Source organism: Megalobrama amblycephala, linkage group LG2 (genome assembly GCF_018812025.1).
Source record: "Megalobrama amblycephala isolate DHTTF-2021 linkage group LG2, ASM1881202v1, whole genome shotgun sequence".
NCBI lineage: Eukaryota > Metazoa > Chordata > Actinopteri > Cypriniformes > Xenocyprididae > Megalobrama > Megalobrama amblycephala.
Window position 1 is genome coordinate 52,139,251 of NC_063045.1, and position 21,339 is coordinate 52,160,589.

General features: G+C 35.7%; 2 protein-coding genes and 1 long non-coding RNA gene across 3 annotated transcripts; 1 reads left to right on the forward strand and 2 right to left on the reverse strand.

Annotated features, from left to right (window-relative positions):
* Positions 1-478: 478 nt before the first annotated feature.
* On the reverse strand, positions 479-10,398 carry dgat2 (diacylglycerol O-acyltransferase 2). Its single transcript, XM_048180781.1, has 8 exons — positions 10,026-10,398; positions 9,192-9,320; positions 8,945-9,052; positions 8,749-8,819; positions 5,504-5,708; positions 3,268-3,442; positions 2,518-2,720; positions 479-1,874 (listed from the first exon to the last, which is right to left on the reverse strand). The coding sequence occupies exons 1-8, from the start codon at positions 10,063-10,065 to the stop codon at positions 1,720-1,722; spliced, it is 1,086 nt and encodes a 361-aa protein (XP_048036738.1). The 5' UTR covers positions 10,066-10,398; the 3' UTR covers positions 479-1,719.
* A 3,169-nt stretch (positions 10,399-13,567) lies between these two features.
* mogat2 (monoacylglycerol O-acyltransferase 2) lies at positions 13,568-20,645 on the reverse strand. Its single transcript, XM_048180782.1, has 6 exons — positions 20,121-20,645; positions 19,392-19,570; positions 15,918-16,122; positions 15,501-15,675; positions 14,767-14,966; positions 13,568-14,188 (listed from the first exon to the last, which is right to left on the reverse strand). Exons 1-6 carry the CDS (start codon positions 20,233-20,235, stop codon positions 14,034-14,036), a joined length of 1,029 nt encoding a protein of 342 aa, XP_048036739.1. The 5' UTR covers positions 20,236-20,645; the 3' UTR covers positions 13,568-14,033.
* LOC125262202 lies at positions 16,445-18,217 on the forward strand. Its single transcript, XR_007183531.1, has 3 exons — positions 16,445-16,776; positions 17,248-17,346; positions 17,427-18,217. It is a non-coding gene; the product is annotated as an uncharacterized LOC125262202 (long non-coding RNA).
* Positions 20,646-21,339: the final 694 nt, after the last annotated feature.

The window sequence follows — 21,339 nt, forward strand, 5'->3', positions numbered from 1 at the left end:
GACAGTTACACTTTTGTGCCCAAAAGAGGAGGCACCTTACAGTTTGTGGGCCCTAGCAATTGATTTTGTCCACTCTAGGACATGTGTTGCTTTGTTAATATGTCAGAGACTTTACATGCTTGATGCTACTTGAGAAATCCTATAATGTAGGCTACCATAAACATATCCTGGGTTTGTATGTGAATGTGAATTACAATGTGTTATTTGGTTTATTAAATGCATATTTGATTTTTTACAAAAGTAAAATAAACATTTATTATGTTTCATTTGTGAAGGGAATATTGATTTTGTCATACAGCCTTATTGATTGAAGAACTATCTTACATAACCCATGGACTTTGGACTAATAATCTGTAACTGTTGCATACATCTCTCATTTAAAAAAACAAGACTGGGTTTAAAGACAGGAATAAGAGAACATGCTGTTAGTGTCAATCAAAGAGAGTGTTGTGGCTCAAAACAAGACAGCACATAGTAGTACTTTTCCATAAATGTTTATTCTGAAAATATACAAAAGTTTAATTTAAAGAATCAGGATTTCATGGACATCAGTGAAGGCTGATATAAGGATGGACACTGCAGCATTTATTGCATATTCACAACTTAAAAGGCGATAAGTCACAATCCTTGGTTAAATGTCAGCATGTAATTGCTTATTATCCACCAATCAAGAGCTGCAGGTCCCCTGAATCCATTTAAATACAAAATCACTATAAAAACTTTATTCTCTCAGGTTAAATATGATTGCATACATGTACATACATTTTGGCACTTGAATTCAGGTTAATTGCTATTGAAAAAAAGGCTTGTTTGATTTGGCTTGCAAACACATGTCTCTCCAGCATTTGCTTTTGAAATAAAGGCCTGATCCTTGTAACTGGGACAAAATGTTGATGTCATGTAAGGCTACATGGTGAAAACTGATCTTATTTAAAGGCTACAACCTCAGGTAAACTATTTGCTTGAGCTTAACAAAGCATGTATGTGCAACTTATATATGCAAAATTAATACTTCTGTGGTAAATTATCAATAGTGTTACAGAAAAATGACCAGCATTCATTAGTATTCTGATAATACTGTACCATCACACATTAACAAGTATTCATTATCATCTTCACCTTCTAAAATTCACGTTTAACTCCTCTTTTACCTTCGAGCTATGATCAAACGGGATCATTTTCTTACAAGCAACTTATTCCAACTTATTATTCCAACAACTGAATCACAGTTTTCCTTTTTGGTTAGTTTCTATATAACGGAAGGCCAAAATCAACCTCTACTCTTTGGTTACACAACCACCCTTTGGCTTTTTAGTAAGGCAAAACTCCCAATAATTGCATTGCTTGTGCATTAAAAATAATATAATGGGGCAAACACTTATATCTAGTACAGAATTTTAATTAAATACATTACTTGTAATATATATATATTGCCATATATTGAGGAATATACGTCCACCAGCTGAGAAATCTAGATTATACTTGGCAGCAGTCTGCAAAGTACAGTATTTATTGCGGATTGCCACCCAGTGGCGATGAGCAGAAGTGACACAGGCTAGGTTCCCTGAATCCCGTGTACATATCAGTACAGTATACAGTATTGAATGAACAGAAACCGTATTGATTTCCTTCACCTTCTCTTAACAGGCACTTTGGTTGGGAGGCAGATGTTCCAGAGTGTTCTTTTATAAAGTTATTATTATTCCTCAATGCTTTCTTTCATTGAATTAGAAGGGTGTCACTCTCATTTAGACCAAAACGAGTCTTGTAATTGTCAAAGAGAGACTTGAGGGACCTGATGTACATGGCATGGTACATATCTATGACGTCCTGACTCGGCTCCTCAATTTTTGGAACTGTGATGGGTTCACCAACTGTAGAAGAGAAAAATATTTTTTTAAAGTTCATCCACAGTACATTAAACGCTAGTTAAACCAAGATCATGTCAACAAATGTCTAAATTTTAACCATTAATGAGCTTCTGATGTCAGCAAATATCGACCGTAAGCCGAAAGAGCAGTTCTATCAACATAGAGACTGTCCTTGAACTGTATAAAACTATTTTTAGGAATGTCCCGTTATAACCTATGCAGCATTTTTTAATGCCAGTTTAAAGTAGAACTTCTAGTAGAATTTAAATATACTAGTGCTGTCTAACTGATTAATCGCAATTAATCACATTCTAACATACAATTTTGAGTTTATATAATATGTGTATATATATTAGATATATAGATATATATTTATATATATATATATATATATATATATACTGTACACATATATTTATATATGTATAATTGCAATTAATCAATTTGACAGCACATATATACATAGGATTTAAAGGATATAAACATATTAAATATATTTAAATACCAGCATGAAACCTCAGGTTTCAGGTTTCATATATATATATTTTTTTTCTATATATATATATATATATATATATATATATATATATATATATAAAATATGGCCATAAGACATCTGTTTGGTTACAAAAGTGGTGTTACTCACCAACAGTAGTGATGGGTTTGCAGTAAGGTACAAAACCCCATGACTCTGGGAAGAACAGTCCACAGCCATGAAACAGGCATGGGGCAAAACCTAAAATCTTCTGAAGCCTCTTTTGAACCGTACGCCACCAAGAATCATCATCAAAAATCAGCTGTTTGTACACCTCATTCTCACCAAACGAGTAGACGGGCACCAGATCAGCACTGAGAGGGGAACAGGAAGTTAAAAAGTTATCATAATGACAAAGAAATACACATTTTAAAATACAAAGACAATCTGCAATAGTTAATTTCACTGTTCAGTTTAATTACGTCATAAAATCTTGTGAGACAGATAAGTCATGTTTTTGGAATGTGTTCAAAAGCATTTATTTATCCTCTAAGCTTCTCTGAGATTTGAGTAGTTAGGGATTTTCTGTGTATTATGCATTGCTTTGTAATGATGTAGTTCCATTCAAAGCAAAAATATTGGCAGAGATCTTGTTGTTTCTCCACATTTCTGATCACAAAATACTGGCTTAATACTTCACTCCAAACTGCTTTGCTTATTTCTGAAGGATTTCTGAAGGCACCTGTAACAACCCTCCCATCAGAGAACACAGAACTTCAGGCAAAACTCAAGCTACTACCAGCATAAACCTAGCCTCAACAGCACAATGAACTTGATCGATTTGTTTTTGCAGAGTAAACCAGTAGTGCTGAAGTAAACAATGCTGGGAAGGTGGTGAGGAAAATTATTTGCGGTTCTCACCCTTGCTTGAGGGCCAGTTTCACAAAGCCTTTGCGTTTTTTCAGCGTGACGGCGTTCATCCCTGGGGCACAGTCCAGAGATTCTGCAGCCCCTCCGATCACGATGACCACAGCGTTGCCTGTACCGTTGCTAGACAGGAGGTAGTCAATGGAGTTTTGATTTACTGGGCAGATACCTGAGAAACAGAAGGGTGTAGTGTCAGAACTTTGGTGAATATTTATATCAGGGTTTCCCAAACGGGTTCATGAAGGAACTGCACAAACTCCACAAAAAAGTAAAACAAAAATAAATCAATAATTTTAAAATAAAAACAATATTTGCATTGAAATGTTGCATTGTTTATTCGTTCGCTTCATTTTTTTAAATTCATGTGCCCTCATAATATTTAAAACAGCTTCCCCTCCCTTTTGCAACAACATCTCTTCTCTTCTCTGATGACGTGTTTACTGGTGCAAGGGCGGGACAACCTGTCACTCACATGACATCACAACAATAGTAACAACAACAATCTGCTGCGCACTTTCAGACACCCTCCACCTTCCCCAGCTCCACCTGTATATATGGAAGCTTGTTTCCACCAATACATTAAAAAAAATTGTAATTGCGACTTTTTATCTCACAATTCTGACTTTTTTCTCAGAATTGCGAGATTTAAACTCGCAATTGCGTTATAAAGTCAGAATTGCGAGATATAAAATCGTAATTGCAAGTTGTTATCATGCAATTTTGACTTTATAACAACCAATTCTGACTTTTTTCTCAGAATTGCGAGATATAAACTCACAATTGCGAGTTATAAAGCCAGAATTGCATAATATAAACTCAAAATTGCATCTTATAAAGTCACAATTGCGTGATATAAACTTGCAATTCTGCCTTTCTCAGAATTGTGAGTTTATGGGCCCTAATATCATACGCCCGGCGCAATGCCGCGCCAGGCGCAACGCATATGTTTTTATAATTTCAGCCTGACGCAGTTATCATTTTCACATCCTGCGCCATGTTGTTTAAATAGCAAATGCATTTGCGCCCTTTTGTGTGCCCATGGGCATGCTGGTCTGAAAACAAAATGTGTTCAGGCGCATTGTTGGCGTGTTGCTATTTTGAGGCAAGTGAAATAGACTGCACCATTGACCAACTGAAACCTGGTCTAAAGTCAATGGTGAACTTTTTTTTTTTTTTTTTGTTATTTAAAGAGCGCATTAGTAATATGTACCTATATGTGGGTGCACAACACGCGTACACTCAGGGATGTACACTGCTTATTACACACAGGGATGCGCAGCAGCACACAAACATGCCAAATATTAAAAATAAAAAGATTACAACATAAAAGATTATTGTTGTGTGAATAAAGATAAAAATGCTTGGTGGAAACTGGCTTTTCCCGTAGATGGTCTGCTCGCACACTTTAACCTCATGCATGAGCAAATCCGTTTCCTCAGAATGGGAGATGAGACTCTGATTGGTTTATTGCACCTTATGCCCCAAACACACCCATTACTCATTAAGAGAATAGGGACAACCATTTTAGACCAGGCGCGCCAAACAATTTTTCCTGTCATTAAACTAGCAAAAGTAGATTCAGACACACCCTAAGTGCACTTGTGCTGTGCGCTTTAGACCATGTGCTTATATCGTTAAAATAGGGCCCTTAATCTCACAATTCTGACTTTAGAACTCGCAATTGCATGTTATAAAGTCAAAATTGTGAGATATAAACTCGCAATTCTGAGAAAAAACGTGTCATTTTTCCCTCACAATTTGACATTATAACACGCAATTGCGAGTTTATATCAATTCTGACTATATATTATATTATATTATATTATATTATATTATATTATATTATATTGGAATTTTGGGGGACATATTTTTTGACAGTTTTTGAAGAAAATATTGACGTTTGTTTCTTGTAAGAGAGTTGAAGAATAGTCTATCAATCAGTGGGTACATAGGGCAGGTTTCAACAGACGTTCTTCAAAAATATTGACATCAGCACATGCAGGGCTGTGTCCCTCTACGCAATAGGACAAAGCTCAGAGGTCCTTGATAGACTGCTGGATTCTTATCTACACCACAGAGAGGACAACTATGGTCCTCTTTTTAATCAGACAAAAAATTAACTTTATGCATTGAGAAAGTTTGCTCTTCACTCACTGATACATGATGCAATGGCAAGCAATGAATGCATAGTTTAATCCATAAAATGAAACTAATATGCAGCTATAAGTACCTCCAGACATCAGGTAATCCCTAAACAGTGGCAAGCGGAAGTTTCCAGCCAATGTGGCAAGAGATGGCTTAATTCCGGGGAACATCTTGGAGAATCCTGTAGCCTCTGTCCCAAAGTTACAAAAAGCACCAAAACAGAAGATGCCATGAGGATGGTAGCCAAAAATGTAGTTTCGGCTAGGAAGCAGGTTATTCGTCTTGATGAGCTGCAAATAATCAGAGAAAAATGCAGCAGGAGTTTAGTTCATTTGTGATTATACAGATAGGATGTGATGCTAAAAATCCCAGTAAAAAAAAAAAGTATTAACCTAACTTCATTTGAACTAATAGCAATATTTTGCATTAAAAAGACTATTTTCCTAGGTTTAGGACATAGGTCAGTAATGAAATACTTTATCTACCAAGTAAAGGCAATAAATGCTCTTTACTCGGACACAGTTACAGTGCACCTATGTGTACATTATATTGTCCACGAACACATTTTCTTATCAGGACATACCATTAAGCACTTATCTGCTGTCCTAATATAATATTTTTAGCAGATAATGAAGGACTGGGTATTAATGTTCGCAGCAGATATTAGAATGGAGCAACAGTTAGCATCTACCAGGCCCCACAGTTTGGCATGCATGTGATTTGCAGATTAATTGCAAAGTTTAACCATCATAGAATAAAACTTCATCATTTGCACGTTTTGTCTTTGTGAATTTACACATTCAGGCAATTTTAAACCATCCCTGTGCAAGAAAAGCCCCCTCATAATTCTTGCTGATCCGAAATATGATCCGATCCGTGATTCAAAAACTAAAAAATAATCCAAACCTTGACTTTTGTGATCGGTTGAACCACTAATAAGAACAGTTAATCAAACAGTCTGTGTTACATAATGACATTAATGGATGGAAAAATCAATGGTTTTAAGACAGATGCTTTTTCGGGCGAGATTGTATAACCGTCCGGATGTGGTTAAGAGAAAGTCTTGTCTTTGGTACATTTGCTGGAGCAGTTGCCCTTGTTTTTGAGTCAAAATCTTACATTCAAAAAAACTCATATTTATTATACATCAACTTAATATTATTCTTTCCACAATAATATGGTGTAAGTAGTTACTGAGCCAAACTGTTGCCAAGACAAGATTTTTGTTGTTCACCACAGCAAATTCTTGTGACCAACCCGTTGCGAAGTCTGTGTGAAGAAATTCCCAATTTCATGAATCCATAGATAAAATGAATGGATTTTGCTCAAGAACATTCGCAGAACAATTGCAATGGCAAATGTGACCACACCTTAAGGGGTTTTTAGTGCATTGCTCTGCAGTTGCTAAGGTATTCTGGGTGGTCACTAGGTGTTTGTTTACTGGTCCTAGTCAAAAGCACCCTCCAACGATCTATATTTTGAAAAAAAAAAACAGTTCTAATTGTATCTAGTTCTTAAAAGGATAATTCACCCAAAAATGAAAATTCTGTCATCATTTACTCACCCTCAAGTTGTTCCAAACCTGCATGAATTTCTTTCTACTGCTGAACACAAAGAAGATATTTTGAAGAAAGCCGGTAACCAAACAGTTGATGGGCCCCATTGACTGCCATAGTATTTTTTTCCATACTATGGAAGTCAATGGGGCCCATCAGCTGTTTGGTTACCCATATTCTTCAAAATATCTTCTTCAGGTTTGAAACAACTTGAAGGTGAGTAAATGTTGACAGAGTTTTCATTTTTGGGTGAACTATCCCTTTAATGAACCCATTTTCTCAGCAAATTTGTTTCCAATAGATCTGATGTTAATCATTCTTACACCTACCAAACACTTCATTACAAATTTTAGTCACGATGATGACCTTATTTCTCTTCACTCTTATCACACGCAGCTGGCACACACTGTAACACTAGGCGAAGTGATGATCTCATCATGTGACTAAACGCACTACGTGTACTGCGAGGTAAACGTCCAAGCCAACTGGCACAGGCAGGGCATTCCCTTGTGAGTGTCCTGACTGACTACTTTATATTTATATTAAGGCTTGACTATGTTTTTAATTAAATTTGATTAATTTAAATTAAGATTTGCACTTAAATAGTATTTAACAACTGATTTTATAGAGAAGTGTGTCAGAGGTCACAGTTCACTTTTACTCTCGTTCATCATGCAGATATTTGTTTTATTCTAATCTGTGTTTGACAATAATGTGTCTGGCTCATAATTTAGTGTCAGTAAAGTTCCTGTTTCTATGGAGTCCTGTGCTCTGGTTCATATATCAGAAGTAAGACAAAAGACAAACAGAAAAACAAGTGCTTAGTGATTAAGCTTCTGCTGATCAGGACGAGCAAAGTCTAGCAGAGATCTTACAACTCGAGATCCACCCAACCCAACAGGAATGTCAAGGAGAGAAAAGAACAGGATGAAACTAATGGCTGATAAAATGTATTTTTTATCTTTGCCCCTTTGTCCTATTTAGAGTTATCAATGAATATTTACGCATTTCATGTGGGTCAGAATATGCAAATTACAGTATACCGTTCAAAAGCTGGAGTCAGTATTTTTTTTAAAGTAAATTAATACTTTAATTCCACAAGGATGCATTAATTGACAGTAAAGACTAAAAAAAATATTTTCAAATAAATTATGTTCTTTCTATTTATCAAAAAAATCTGGAAAATGTATCACAGTTTACACAAAAATATTACATATAAACACTGATAATAATATGAAATGTTTCTTGAGCAGCAAATCAGCATAGAATGATTTCTGAAGGATCATGTGACACTGAAGACTGGAGTAATGATGCTGAAAATGTAGCTGTGACATCACATGAATAAATTACTTTTTAAAATAGAAAGCATTATTTTAAATTTCAATTATATTTCAAAATATTAGGTGAGCATAAGGGACTTCTTTCAAAAACATTACAAAATCTTACCAACCCCAAAAGTTTGAACGGTAGTGTATTTGCAAATTAAAATCTCAAGATGTTGAACTGACGTTGTATGGAAAATATGTGCACGAATATTACATTTTCTGAAAGAGAGTCAAAATAAATAATGATAGAATCATTTTTGAGTGAACTGTCCCTTTAAATCTACACTTAAACTCTACAGGACTCTATAAGGATTTTCAGATTTGCGCATTTTATAACTCCAGTTTAAGGCTTATCTTTGTATTTACCTAACTATTAGCTGTTCAGTGTCTAAGCCTTTTGAATTCTTATTTTCTCAAACTGTAATGTTGTATAAGACACAGTCACTCACTCTTATGGGAAAATAGTCTCTAAAGTATGTCCAGACAGTCCAGTTTCTCACCCAGCTCGATCTACGGCCTCCTAAGATAAAAATGTTGGAACATTAACAAAGAATACAAATGCAAACACAGTCAGAGCAATCATCCCACACTTCTGAACAGATTGAATCATGATGCGCTTTAATCATGGAAGATTGAAAACTTTACCTTGTTTTGGGGTGTTCCAGTCATAGATGAGCCAGGCAGTGTAAACGGCGGCAATTACCCAGCAGTCTGTGCAAAACATGTACATCAGCAGCAAAGAGCAGCCAATGCCTAGAAGAGCAAAAGGATTATTTAGAGTTGACGTTTCATAAACAAAGAATTCATGTAAGTGAAGCAGCACAATGTCCTACATTGTAAATTCTCTAAGCTTTGACTTAAGTTTTGTAATGAACTTAACTGTTCCACTCACCCATGGCAAGAAATGTGATGACAAACTGCAGGACGGAGATCACCTGCAGATGTTTCACGATCTTGGATCGTGTCAGCCAGGGGACGGACGGCAGGTCATGTAAGGCAGAGAGGATGCTGGAGCCTGAGCCTACACGGGATTTACAGGAGAATTGGAATTACCCAGCTTAATGTTGTGGGAATGCTTGTTCTCTACACTAAGGTCTGTTTGAAGCCTAGGAATAAATGTCATGCATTTCATGACTGTGACAAACTGGTATGATGTCAATAGAGGGTAGTAACTCCCAAAATCTCAGAAAAAACTCTCAGACGATGTATCAACATACCAATAGTAATCAGTTGTGTGGTTAAAACTTGAATATGCGTTTTAACAGTATTATATCCTAATAATGAGAGAACAAGACCAACACCGTAATACCTCTAATTCATTATTCACAAACATTTTACACATTCCAAAAAGTCCCATTAGAAAAGAAAAGACATACAATACTGAAGCACACATAAACTTCCCTTAGAATAACTGAGATCAGATCACAAGACAACTTAATCCCATCTTAACAGACTGAAAATAACAACAAATATCAGACACACTGTGAAGTAAGACACTGATCCTCATGTAACACTCTTATCCCTCTCATTAACCAAATAGGATGGAGACTTTTTAACCTCAATACCTCCATGAATCTAATTAAACTATGATCACCTGATATATTTATAAATATATAAATACTGTAAAATTAGGCTATATAAAAAAATATATACACACACAAATAATGAATGAATTTGAACAACAAATTAAATTAGCTTAGGTCACTTTTTTGTTGTTTTTACTTACCCTTTTTGACACCGGAATATGCAGCAAGTATGGTCTTCATGGTTGAGGCACGAATGATAAATTAAACAAAATAAATCTCGCTGGTGGAAGTTGAGCTGCTCTACAGCATCCCTCTCTGCACTGGCGTCAGCGCGAGCTCACATGCGCGCGCCTGTCATTTAAGCGCCTCGAGGGGAGGAGTATAGAAAGCGCTGTCAATCAAACTGAACAGCCTTCGCCTTCAGAAATAAAGACGTTGTCAACAGTTGTCAAGTTTTTATTTCCAAACAACTGTTTCTGTCTGATAAATTTCTGATAATAGCTGGCTGTAGCTGTCAAACTTAGAAGGCTCCACGCTGAGATAGTTGGCTCTGAGTGGTTATCGCTTCATCTGATCTGGAGGTTTTAAAGGTTTGTCAAGGTAAACTGGACTGGGATGAGCGCCCAGCCAATCAGGTGGAGGATACTTTAGCCCCTCCCCCTGACTTTATTGACCAACACTGATTGTCCACTCTTTATAAAAACATTAATTGCTCTTTTTTTCTCATATATTTTAAATTTATGGCCTGGTTTAGGTCTAGTTTATTTAGGACATTTAAGTAGCTTTTATGAACGTGCCTTAGAAAAAAAAAAATACATTAGGCTGCTACTACTACTAATAATAATCTACTTTGTAGGTCATTATACAAAACTTCAATAAGCCCCAGAAGCTAAAAGTATGGAAAAACTAAAAGACTATCTTATTTCTATCTAAATAAGATAGAAATAGCAGCCTGCCAGACTGAATGTCCATTAGGAATATTGGCTGTTTCATAATGTCCCAATTTTAATTTTTCACAATGCCAAGGCCAGTGTTGCTTCTGCCAATGACCTTCATTACCCCGTTCCTCTCGCAGACTTGGCCACCAATCAGATGGCAGAGAGAACGGTCACTTTTATTGCTATCTGATCTTCAGCTGCTCAAGCATATTATCAACTGCTTAAATTTGTTAAATGTGCTGTATTTGGTGTAATTCATGCTATGCATTGTATAATATTATATAGCATATTATTACTTGCAAACCTTCATGTTTTCACAAAAATACCCATCTAATAAGAAACATGTTTACATGATTGACACTAATTATCAACATTAATTATTTTGATAATGTCAGTTTAGTCAGTCATATATTGTGTCATTTTTGTAAACATTTTCACAAATTAGAATAGTAATTTTCAATTATAAATTTGAGCAGCTTGTTTTCTTAAAGTATTGAAGTTATTAAATATTTTTTAGTCTGATAGTTCTGAATAATAATTTAAAATATTGAACTGTCTCTGAGCTTGATACCATATGTCACAGCATGCAGGTAAAACTGATAATGTACTGATAAAGTACAGTTTTTAATGTGTACTGAGTGCCAATAATCAGCCAACTTGGATGAGGAAATAAATTTAGTCTAGACGGTAAATTTGTACAGTATCAATATCAAAGGTCCACTTGGCTGAGATCATTTAGCTGGACTTTGAACCTTGGTCTATATTAGACAAATCCTCATTTGTTGGCATTAATTGAAGCACTGATTTACAGATTACAGTAAATGCTTGTAAAGTAACATACTTGCATGTCTCATATTATAATCTGAAGGTCAAATAGATATAGGGATAATGTTTTTGCAGCTTCTGTATTGTTTTTCTTCTTATATGTTTTACAGCAGCATGTTTTTGTCCTTTGCGATAATGGTCATCCACACTGCATGTATTAACCTAGCGGTGTCAAATGCAGATAAGGTGTTGTTGAAATGATAAAAAGTGTACTAAGCATCTGGTCTACTTGTACTTTGCTCTTTTGTTCTACAAAAATATCAGATTTTTTTACAGTATATCAAGATAACACACATTCCATATCAAGATCATGATTAAGCTAGAAAATCAAGAAAATATTCCTCTGGGTAGAAAAGCACCTCAAAAACCAAAAAAACTTTTTACAGGAAATGTATTTACATCACATCTACTCCAGTGCAATATAACAAAATGTCACCATTCAAAAAAAAAAAAAAAAAAAAAAATCACCATACATGAGTATTCAGACTACCTCTAAGAACTCTATAGGCCAAACCTGATGTTACACAACTGTCTTGAACACCAAGATGAGGATCATAATATATTGGCTCAAAGTACATGAATTCCCCAGTGTCTCAAAAATACCATATGTTTGTAGACATACACACCTCCACACACATGGAAGTATGCATACATGTTCCCTACCCCATATCAAGATGTACACAAAGATTACTGATTCCAGGTATAGTCCCTATCATGCACAGATACCTGAGAAAGGCTTTCATTAAAGAGCAACTGTCTCTGCTATTAGACCACTGAATAGATGACCTATGGAGCCTCAAAAGAGACATGGTGATGGTAAAGAGAGAGAGGGAGGAAAAATTATGTTATATGTTAAATTATGTTATAACGGTTTCGGATTCTTTCGGAAAACATTCAAGTTCGCGTATATACACACACACTAGTTATTAGTTTTACTATTACTAATATATATTTTTCGCTATTTTTGGCTATTTTTACTATTTTAAACATATTTATTTTGCCATATGGGAGGAAAGAAGGAGGAAAGAATTAGATAGAATACAATAGACGTATTTTTGGAACTATGAATTAGGTTAAAGCCAACAAAAAGCAAACATACGTGTACTTAAACATTTTTTTAAAAAACTTGAATTGTTGTAATTTTGCATTTGACTTTGGAAACCTTGAGAAAGTCTTCCAATAAAAACTTTGCGCCAGCCCATTTGAATTTAAGCGATGATCCTGGGTGTTACACACAGGGCATGAGACATGTCATTCTGTGCATGTCTAATTTGTCAAGCCAAAGCTTCCAGGATAGTGAAACACCCCCTTACCTCCCCTCTAAACCCACCATTCACGAATGAGACCTATTTAATTCTGTACCATAACCAACTACAGAATCAAATCCAGGGTTAACCTCCGACCCAATATTCTCATGCGTTTCATATTTGCACTATATTTGAACCAATGACATAGCAACCAGCCAGTTTAATGACTTCCATGTCTTCCGTGTCTTCATATCAGCCATTGTCCAATGCTGACCTTTAATCGTGATGTCCGTCTCTGGCACTGTTTCTTTTGCATGTAAATGTCTATCTGTCCAAATTCAATGGTCAAAGCCTGATTTAATCGGAGTAGACATCTGGTCACCCTGTGGTCATTACGTGTGTAGTCATCCTGGTCGTGAAGAAATTTGTCCTTTTTGGCATGACCAAGTCTTCTCTAAATCAGCATGCATTGTGAAATGGTTCTGATTGACGCATGGTGCAAGCTTAAAATAGCCTCATGGGACAGGGATGCATTTGTATGTCTATCTGATGTCAAGACTTTCATATTTTACATCATTAGATGAACGGGTTTCATCTTAACTTTGTCTCACATGTTGTAAAGGCCAGAGACCTTTTCACTGCAATCCTCCTGAGAGATGCAATCGTCTTTTGGGATACAGTGGAGAAACTTCAGTGGCTTTGTGTCACTAGTCATTCAAAAAGACCAAGACGGAGTAGTAAAACTGGTGTAGATTTATTCAGACACTTGTGCTTTAAAGCACATACAATAGAAAATACACTGTAAAAGTTGAAGTGAAGTTAATGAAGTCAGGTTGCATTTGCTATTTTACATAATATTTCTGACTTAGAATCAGTTAATCTAGATGTTACAACATGAAGCATGTGAATTTGAATTTACATGAAAAAATTTTTTTTGCAATGTTGAACTGCTGTAAATTACAAATTAAAGTACAGCCGAATGATTGTAACTGTAATGTTGTAATTTATCAGGAAAATATAATGCTGATATTATTTTTAACAACTGACATTATATAGCAAAACAACTATGTTTTAAATGCTCACAACACACCACTGAAATTGACACCACACAGCTCTCTCTCTCTCTCTCTCTCTCTCTCTCTCTCTCTCTCTCTCACACACACACACACACACACACAGAGTTGTTTCAGTGATACTCTCACTGGAACACCAGGTGTGTGTCTTCAGGTACTCCATAATTTCCTTTGTGTTCCTCGAACAGGCGGGTGAGTTCATCCATATAGCGCTGGTGAAACACATCCAATTCTTCTGCTGTTGGTTTCTCATTTTTCTCTACTGGGATTGGCCTACCCACTTAAAGAAACAATACATATGTTAGCTTCATAATTGACAAAAGTGAAGTGATTTTTGAAAGCATGTGTTGCAATGGATGGATAGACAGACAGACAGATAGATAGATAGATAGACAGATAGATAGATAGATAGATAGATAGATAGATAGATAGATAGATAGAACGACAGACAGATGATAGATAGATAGATAGATAGATAGATAGATAGATAGATAGATAGATAGATAGATACATAGATAGATACGTAGATACGTAGATACATAGATAGATATGTGAGGCCCAGCTATCGATTCTCCTCACGTTTGCTGATATGACAGTCTCACATTTCTCTAGGGTTGCTAAAAAGCAAATATCATGCTTGAACCACCCTGCCTTTGCAACAGTTTGGACCTGCTACCATAGGCTAAAAGTGGTAACAGATAAGACTAAAACAAATAAATGGCTAAGAAAAGTAAGAGAGGTCATTGCATCTGATTAGGTTAGGCTACAAAAAGAAATTAGCACAGAATATGGCTGTGATTTACACCTAACCCCTGATCTGATATTGATTGTATTTGGCTAATATTTGATTGTACTTACCAACAGTGCTGATAGGCTTTCTGTAGGGCATTAGGCCAAAGCTGTACTGGAAAACACCTCGTGCATGGAAGAGGGGCAGAGAAACGCCCATAATGCGTTGCAGACGTTCTTGAATATATCGCAGCCAGGTGCCACGAGGGTTCTGAACCTGGTCAAATAACTCATTCTCTCCAAATGAATATATAGGAACCAAATCTGCACTGGAGGAGATATAAAAAAATATAGATTTTAAACAAAATTCTTTGCTCTCGTTGATAAAATGCATGCATAGAAAGTGCAAAAATAAGAGATAATGTATGAAATCATTATCACAAAATAAACCCCAACAAGAAATGGAATGAATAAATAGACATGAAACACTCACTTGAGTTTAAATGTAAAATATTAAAAAGATCTGACTTTAGAATCAAGTATTCCAGAGACAAATGTAATAGTTAAAAATATAGATCTAAATTATAATTGTTCTTTACTCTGCCTGATCACAACCGTTAATATACCGTTAACTTTTATACCATGTCCAATTTATTAATCAAACTCTTTAGCGTAGATCAAAGTCTTTCCATAAATTCAGCACTATTACTTGCAACTGCAAGTTGCAAAAGCTTGTATTTCAGAAATGACCAACTGTTGCTCAAGAGAACTATCTGGCAAAGAATAACTGGCAAAAATACAACAAGAGGCTCCTGGATAGCCTTTTATGCTATTAAATTATCGTGAAAAACGCAGCTGCTTACCCATGCTCTATTGCAAGCTTAATGAAGCCCTTCTTATTGGCTAGGTGAACAATGTGTTCACCAGGGTGGGCATCCAAAGCCTCAGGGGCACCACCAACTGCAATGACCACAGCGTTCCCACCTTCCTTCCGCCGGAGCAGATAGCTGGCACTCTCCTTGTCTGATGGAACCAGGCCTGGAATACACACACACATAAAAGTTGAGGTCTAAAATAAAATAATAAAATAAAATAAAATAATTATGCTGTTTATACACTGTAGAAATGCTGGGTTGTTTATGGACAAACGTCTCATCCGAAAGACAGGAACCTCATTAAAACCCACCTTGGCTTTTCTTCTAAGAGTGTGCTTTCTATGACAAAGTTTGTTTATCACATGTTAATAAATATACATATTTACAGTATTCTATCCATTCTACCTGCACACATAATGTAGTCTCTGAAGAAGGGGGCTCTGAACCAGAGAGGCAGCATAAGAAGGTTGCTTTTCAGCCCAGGGAAGAGTTGTCTAAAACCTGTTGCCTCCGTGCAGAAATTTGTAAATGCACCAGCCACAAGAATACCATGAGGATGGAAGCCCAGCACATAATTCTTCCTAGGGTCCAGATCAGCTGTCTTCACCAGCTAATAAAGAGATAAAGAAGTAAAGTAATTAAAATAATTTAAGGATTTGGAAGAATGTGAAGAAGTTTGATAATGTTTCATTCATTTCTTAAAAGGGCAGCTGATAAAGGTCAGTGATCATGTGCTGATCATGTGCAGTGCAGTTCTGTATATGGTTCTATTATGATCTTTCACACTGATCTAGGATCTGCTAATACCCAACTATTACCAATCACCAACTTGAAATCTTCAACACAATACTAAAACTATACCAACAACACAGAACATTAACAGTCAAAACAGGCTGAATTGGTTTGTGTTTGAGATAGGCTATTGTAGCTACCTCACCAGGAAGTTCTAAGAACCAGAATCAGAATCACCAACATAGTTTTTCCAAGAAAAACAAATTTTGCTCTCTGAGGAAAAGCGGAAGTGCACAGTGAGTGCAGTTTGAAACACGTTTTCATAGACTTTCAGAGATCAATATCCATTCTGCCCTTAACATCCACCAAAAGCAAGAGCTGCGACCGTGAGAATGGTGGTGAATTAAAGTCATTTCATGAATATGAAAAATATAAGTGCTTCATCACAGCTGTATACTTATTCCTTCGATGATTCCATCAATGGCGCTCTTCACAGCTGCACGCGAAAACTGCGTTCTTGGCGGTGTATAGCGTACGTTAGGTTTATTTATTTATTTTTTTTTTTTTCTTAGCGTAAGAAAAACTCAATATTTTATGTTCACATACATTTTAAGTACTACATTTATATAAAACAAGATTATCTACTTAAATTATCTAAAATCTCAAGTTTTGTCACTTGTCATTTCTTTGAAAATAATTGTAAAATGTATTCAGTGTCTGAGTGAAAATTGTTTTAGCCTTTTTCAAGTAAATCCTGCACCATTTTTTTCTTCTTCTTCAGTGTAGCCATGTAATAGGCCTAAGCAGGATAATGTACAGCCAGCTGGTCATTATTGGCAAAATACTAACTATAGAATGAAGTATTTTAGACATGAATTCCAATGATCTGTCTATCTACTGTGGGTGGGTTCATTATTAAGGAACTACTGTTCCACTAACTACTGTTTACTAACACCAGAGATCTGTTTTTTCTGACAACCATGTACATTTCTACTAATACCAGAGACTAACCAGAAGAAAGCTGTATGGATGGTCATTAAAAAAGAAAAGGGAAACAAAAGTAGAAGTCTCATTGCACAGCTGACATTTACTGTCTTATCAGGTTAGGAGTGTAAACGATTGATGTCTCTAAATCCTAGTTTGATAATGCCCAATTAATCACACGCTGTTTTTTCACCATAGGGTGTTCCTTGAGAAAAGAGACCAAATGTATTCCTATCACACCATTAAAGACACTGAAATGAAACAACACTGCACTTGTGGAGGTAGGTTCTTGAAAACTCAGACACCGTTTTCTTTAAGGTAACAACATTTCCAGCATGCCAGCTTCAATATCCACGTGCATAAGCAAAAGTCTGCTTATTCCAAGACCTCCGAGCTCTGCTTTCAAATCAAGAGGTTGAATAAGGAAAATTTGTACCGGTGGTTGAAGCAAGGTTTCATCTTAATCAATTATTCACTCTGAATACAAATGCTCTGTTTAGCTTCAGCAAGGGCTCTTTAATACTAATGACGCATTTAGTCAGATGTCGTGTCTCCTTCAGAATCCTGGGACAAACCCAGATTGTATGTTGAATTGACAAAAAGGGAATTTTCTTAGAAAAAATGCAATTGTTAGTAAATCGTTTGAGCACTTTTTCCATGATACAACGAATGAAACAATCATGAAAAAGGAAATGGATAGCCTTTTAAGCAAAATCAAAATAAATACAATCACATTAAATCATTAACCTTCAAAGTTAAGTTGTTTTGATGGGTATAAATGGGTATTTTTGTCTTTCTTCAAGATCATGGCCATGACCCTTTTATTGAATGGAGTTTAAGCCCCCCATATTGTTTACAGTTACTCATTTACTCTGAACACAGGGTGTCTTCTGAGGCCACATGCCTTCTCTGTTGTTCAAAAGGTGAAAAGACTGTCATTATGGACAGATACATACAGATAAGAGACATTAGTGTATCAACGGTTTAATCACCAGAGTGATAACATTTCCCTGAAATGCTAATCAAATCAGTGCTGTTTTGATGTAGCCGATGCACTCACTGTTGAGAAAAACAAGTCTTAACTTGAGACTAAAATAGAACTTATCAGTTTAGTTTTAAACTTTATTCCAAAAAGTTTGCAAATTATTTTTTACAGACAAAATCTACAGTATAAATTTTCTCTATACTTATTATCTATCAACATTAACTCTCAGATGCATGAAAGGATACATACTATTCAAAAGTTTGGGGTTGGGACAAAGACTTTTACGTTCACCAAGGCTGCATTTATTTGATCAAAAATACAGTAAAAACAGTAATATTGTGAAATATTATTACAATTTAAAACAACTGTTTTCCATTGTAATATATTTTAAAATGCAATTTATTCCTGTGATGTTAAAGCTGAATTTTCAGCATCATTATTTCAGTCTTCAGTGTCACATGATCCTTCAGAAAGCATTCTAATATACTGAATCTGTGCTCAAGAAACATTTCTTCTTATTATTATTATATGATCAGTTTAATATTAAAATATATTTAATAAAAGTATATATTTCTTTTAAAAAAAATACAATATATGTAAAGTTTAGGGTCAGTCAGTGTATATATATATAAATATATATATGTGTGTGTGTGTGTGTGTGTGTGTGTGTGTGTGTGTGTGTGTGTGTGTGTGTGTGTGTGTGTGTGTGTGTATCTGTATATATGGGTATGTAGGCTGTGCCTTTTTTCCAGACAATGAATAGACACTAGATGGCAGTACTAGACTAATAACTCATTCTGTGGGCCTGCAAATCACTGTTTATCTGTACATTTAAATGGTTTTACCTTGTTTTTCTCCCTGGAATAATAACAATGTGTTGGTTTCAGTTGGTAAAAGCCCTATTATACTGATGCATATGATAGACAGCAAAAAGATTGACAGCAAAGAAGACACTGTTGATATGTAATGCCATTCTGTAAACTATGTAAATAGATTACAGTTTAAACCTTAAATTTTTCAATTCAATTAAATAAATCTCAGAATCGACTGGTCAAGTTAAGGTAGCTTATATGACAGTTCATAAAAGTGACAAAATCTGTTTCTGATCCTATTTAAAGGTCAAAACAACCAAGAGACATAATGTTGCTATGCATGCTTCAGTAAGTCCGCCCACTCACCTTTATGGGGAAATAGTCTCTCATGTACTCCCACACGCGCATTCGGCACAGAAAGGGCACTTTTCTACCTCCTCGTGAAGGCGTGTCCCAATCGATGTACCACCAGGTGGCATAGAGCACACTGATGAGCCAGAATCGAGTGAAGAGCAGGAAGAGGAACAACACAATACAGCAGGGGGCTGCAAAAATGACAGAAAATAAACACACAGGATGCACAAATGCACAGGCATCAGCACAAATACCTTTACAATCAGGATCTTTCCAACTTAAGACTTTGACCTGGAGGTTTTGAACTATGTTGGTGCTTTGATCAAGGCCTGCACATTCACATACATCAAAATACATTTGCTAGAACACATTTTCCCCACTTTTTCCAAACCTAGTGATGTGTTTTCAAGAAAGAGGCTTTTGTGTGAGGTTATGTTCTTGATATCAGCTTTTATTCCTTTTAAGGCATGAGAGCCAATGGATAAATCACAAGCAGCATGAAACCGCACAATTTATAGAACTGTATCTAAATGCATCTAATTTCTTAAAGGAGCAGCACTTTTTGAATGTTTAACTTTAAAACTGATAAAGTAATTTACTTTAAAATAAAATAATTTACCTATTGCAATATGTGTAAGAATACAGAATACAGACTGTGATTAGATCTCATTCAAGGTCAACAATTAATGGCTATAAAAATTAATGACACTAAAAATAAAAGTAATGAAAACGTGCACTTACCGAGGGCCAGGAAAGAGAAGACCCACTGCAATACGACAGCAGTCTGGATCCTCCTAACCAAAGGCACATCAGCCGGAGCAAAACAAATCTTCATGTCTAAGCCAGAAGACGGCATGAGCCGGCGTAAGGCTGAGAGATCAGCACAGTGCTAGGACTTCCACTCGGGGGTCAAAGTCTGACACCATGTCTTGGCCTGCTCCCCTCCTCCTTTCATCTACTACCACCTTATCTGATCATACACTGCAAGTGATAGGATTATCACCCAAGAATACCTTGATATTACACCAATGAGACTTTTGACCCCAGAGGCAAAGAGCTGTGCAAAATTAGGCCTTACAATATGTGCATGAAAAGAATGGATTAATTCAAAAAAAAAAAAAAAAGTAGCTTTTGAGTGAGTCCTGACATGCTCATGATGTCATTTTATATTAGGCCTAAGTAATAATCTTCATTTAAATAATCTACAATTAAATACTTATGAAATGCCATAAGACCAGATATAAGATGGCAGATTTCAAAACACTGCTTCAGAGCGTTATGAATCTTTTGAGTCGAATCAGTGATTCGGATCGCGTATCAAACCGCCAAACTGCTGAAATCACGTGACTTTGGCGTTTCAAGAAGCAGTGTTATGAAATCGGCCATCACTAGATATTGTTAAAAAGTCGTTATTTTGTTTTTTTGGTGCACAAAAAATATTCTCATCGCTTTATAATATTAAGGTAGAACCAATGTACTCGCATGAGCTGATTTAAATATGTTTTTAGTACCTTTATGGATCTTGAGAGAGGAAGTACCATTGCTGTCTATGCAGGCCTCGCTGAGCCATCGGATTTAATCAAAAATATCTTAATTTGTGTTCCGAAGATGAACGAAGGTCTTACGGGTGTGGACGACATGAGTGTGAGTAATTAATTACATTATTTTCATTTTTGGGTGAACTAACCCTTTAAGTGTCATTCAAGCAAAGATGCATTAAATTGATTGAAGTGATAGAAAATACATTGATAATGTTACAAAAGATTTCTATTTCAAATAAATTTGAAAAAAAAAGTATCGGTTTTCTCAAAAATATTAAGCCGCACAACCATTTTCAACATTAATAAGAAATGTTTCTTGAGCCATTAGAATGATTTCTGAAGGATCACGTGACATTGAACACTGGAGTAATGGCTGCTGAAAATTTTGCCATCACAGGAATAAACTAAAATAGAAAACA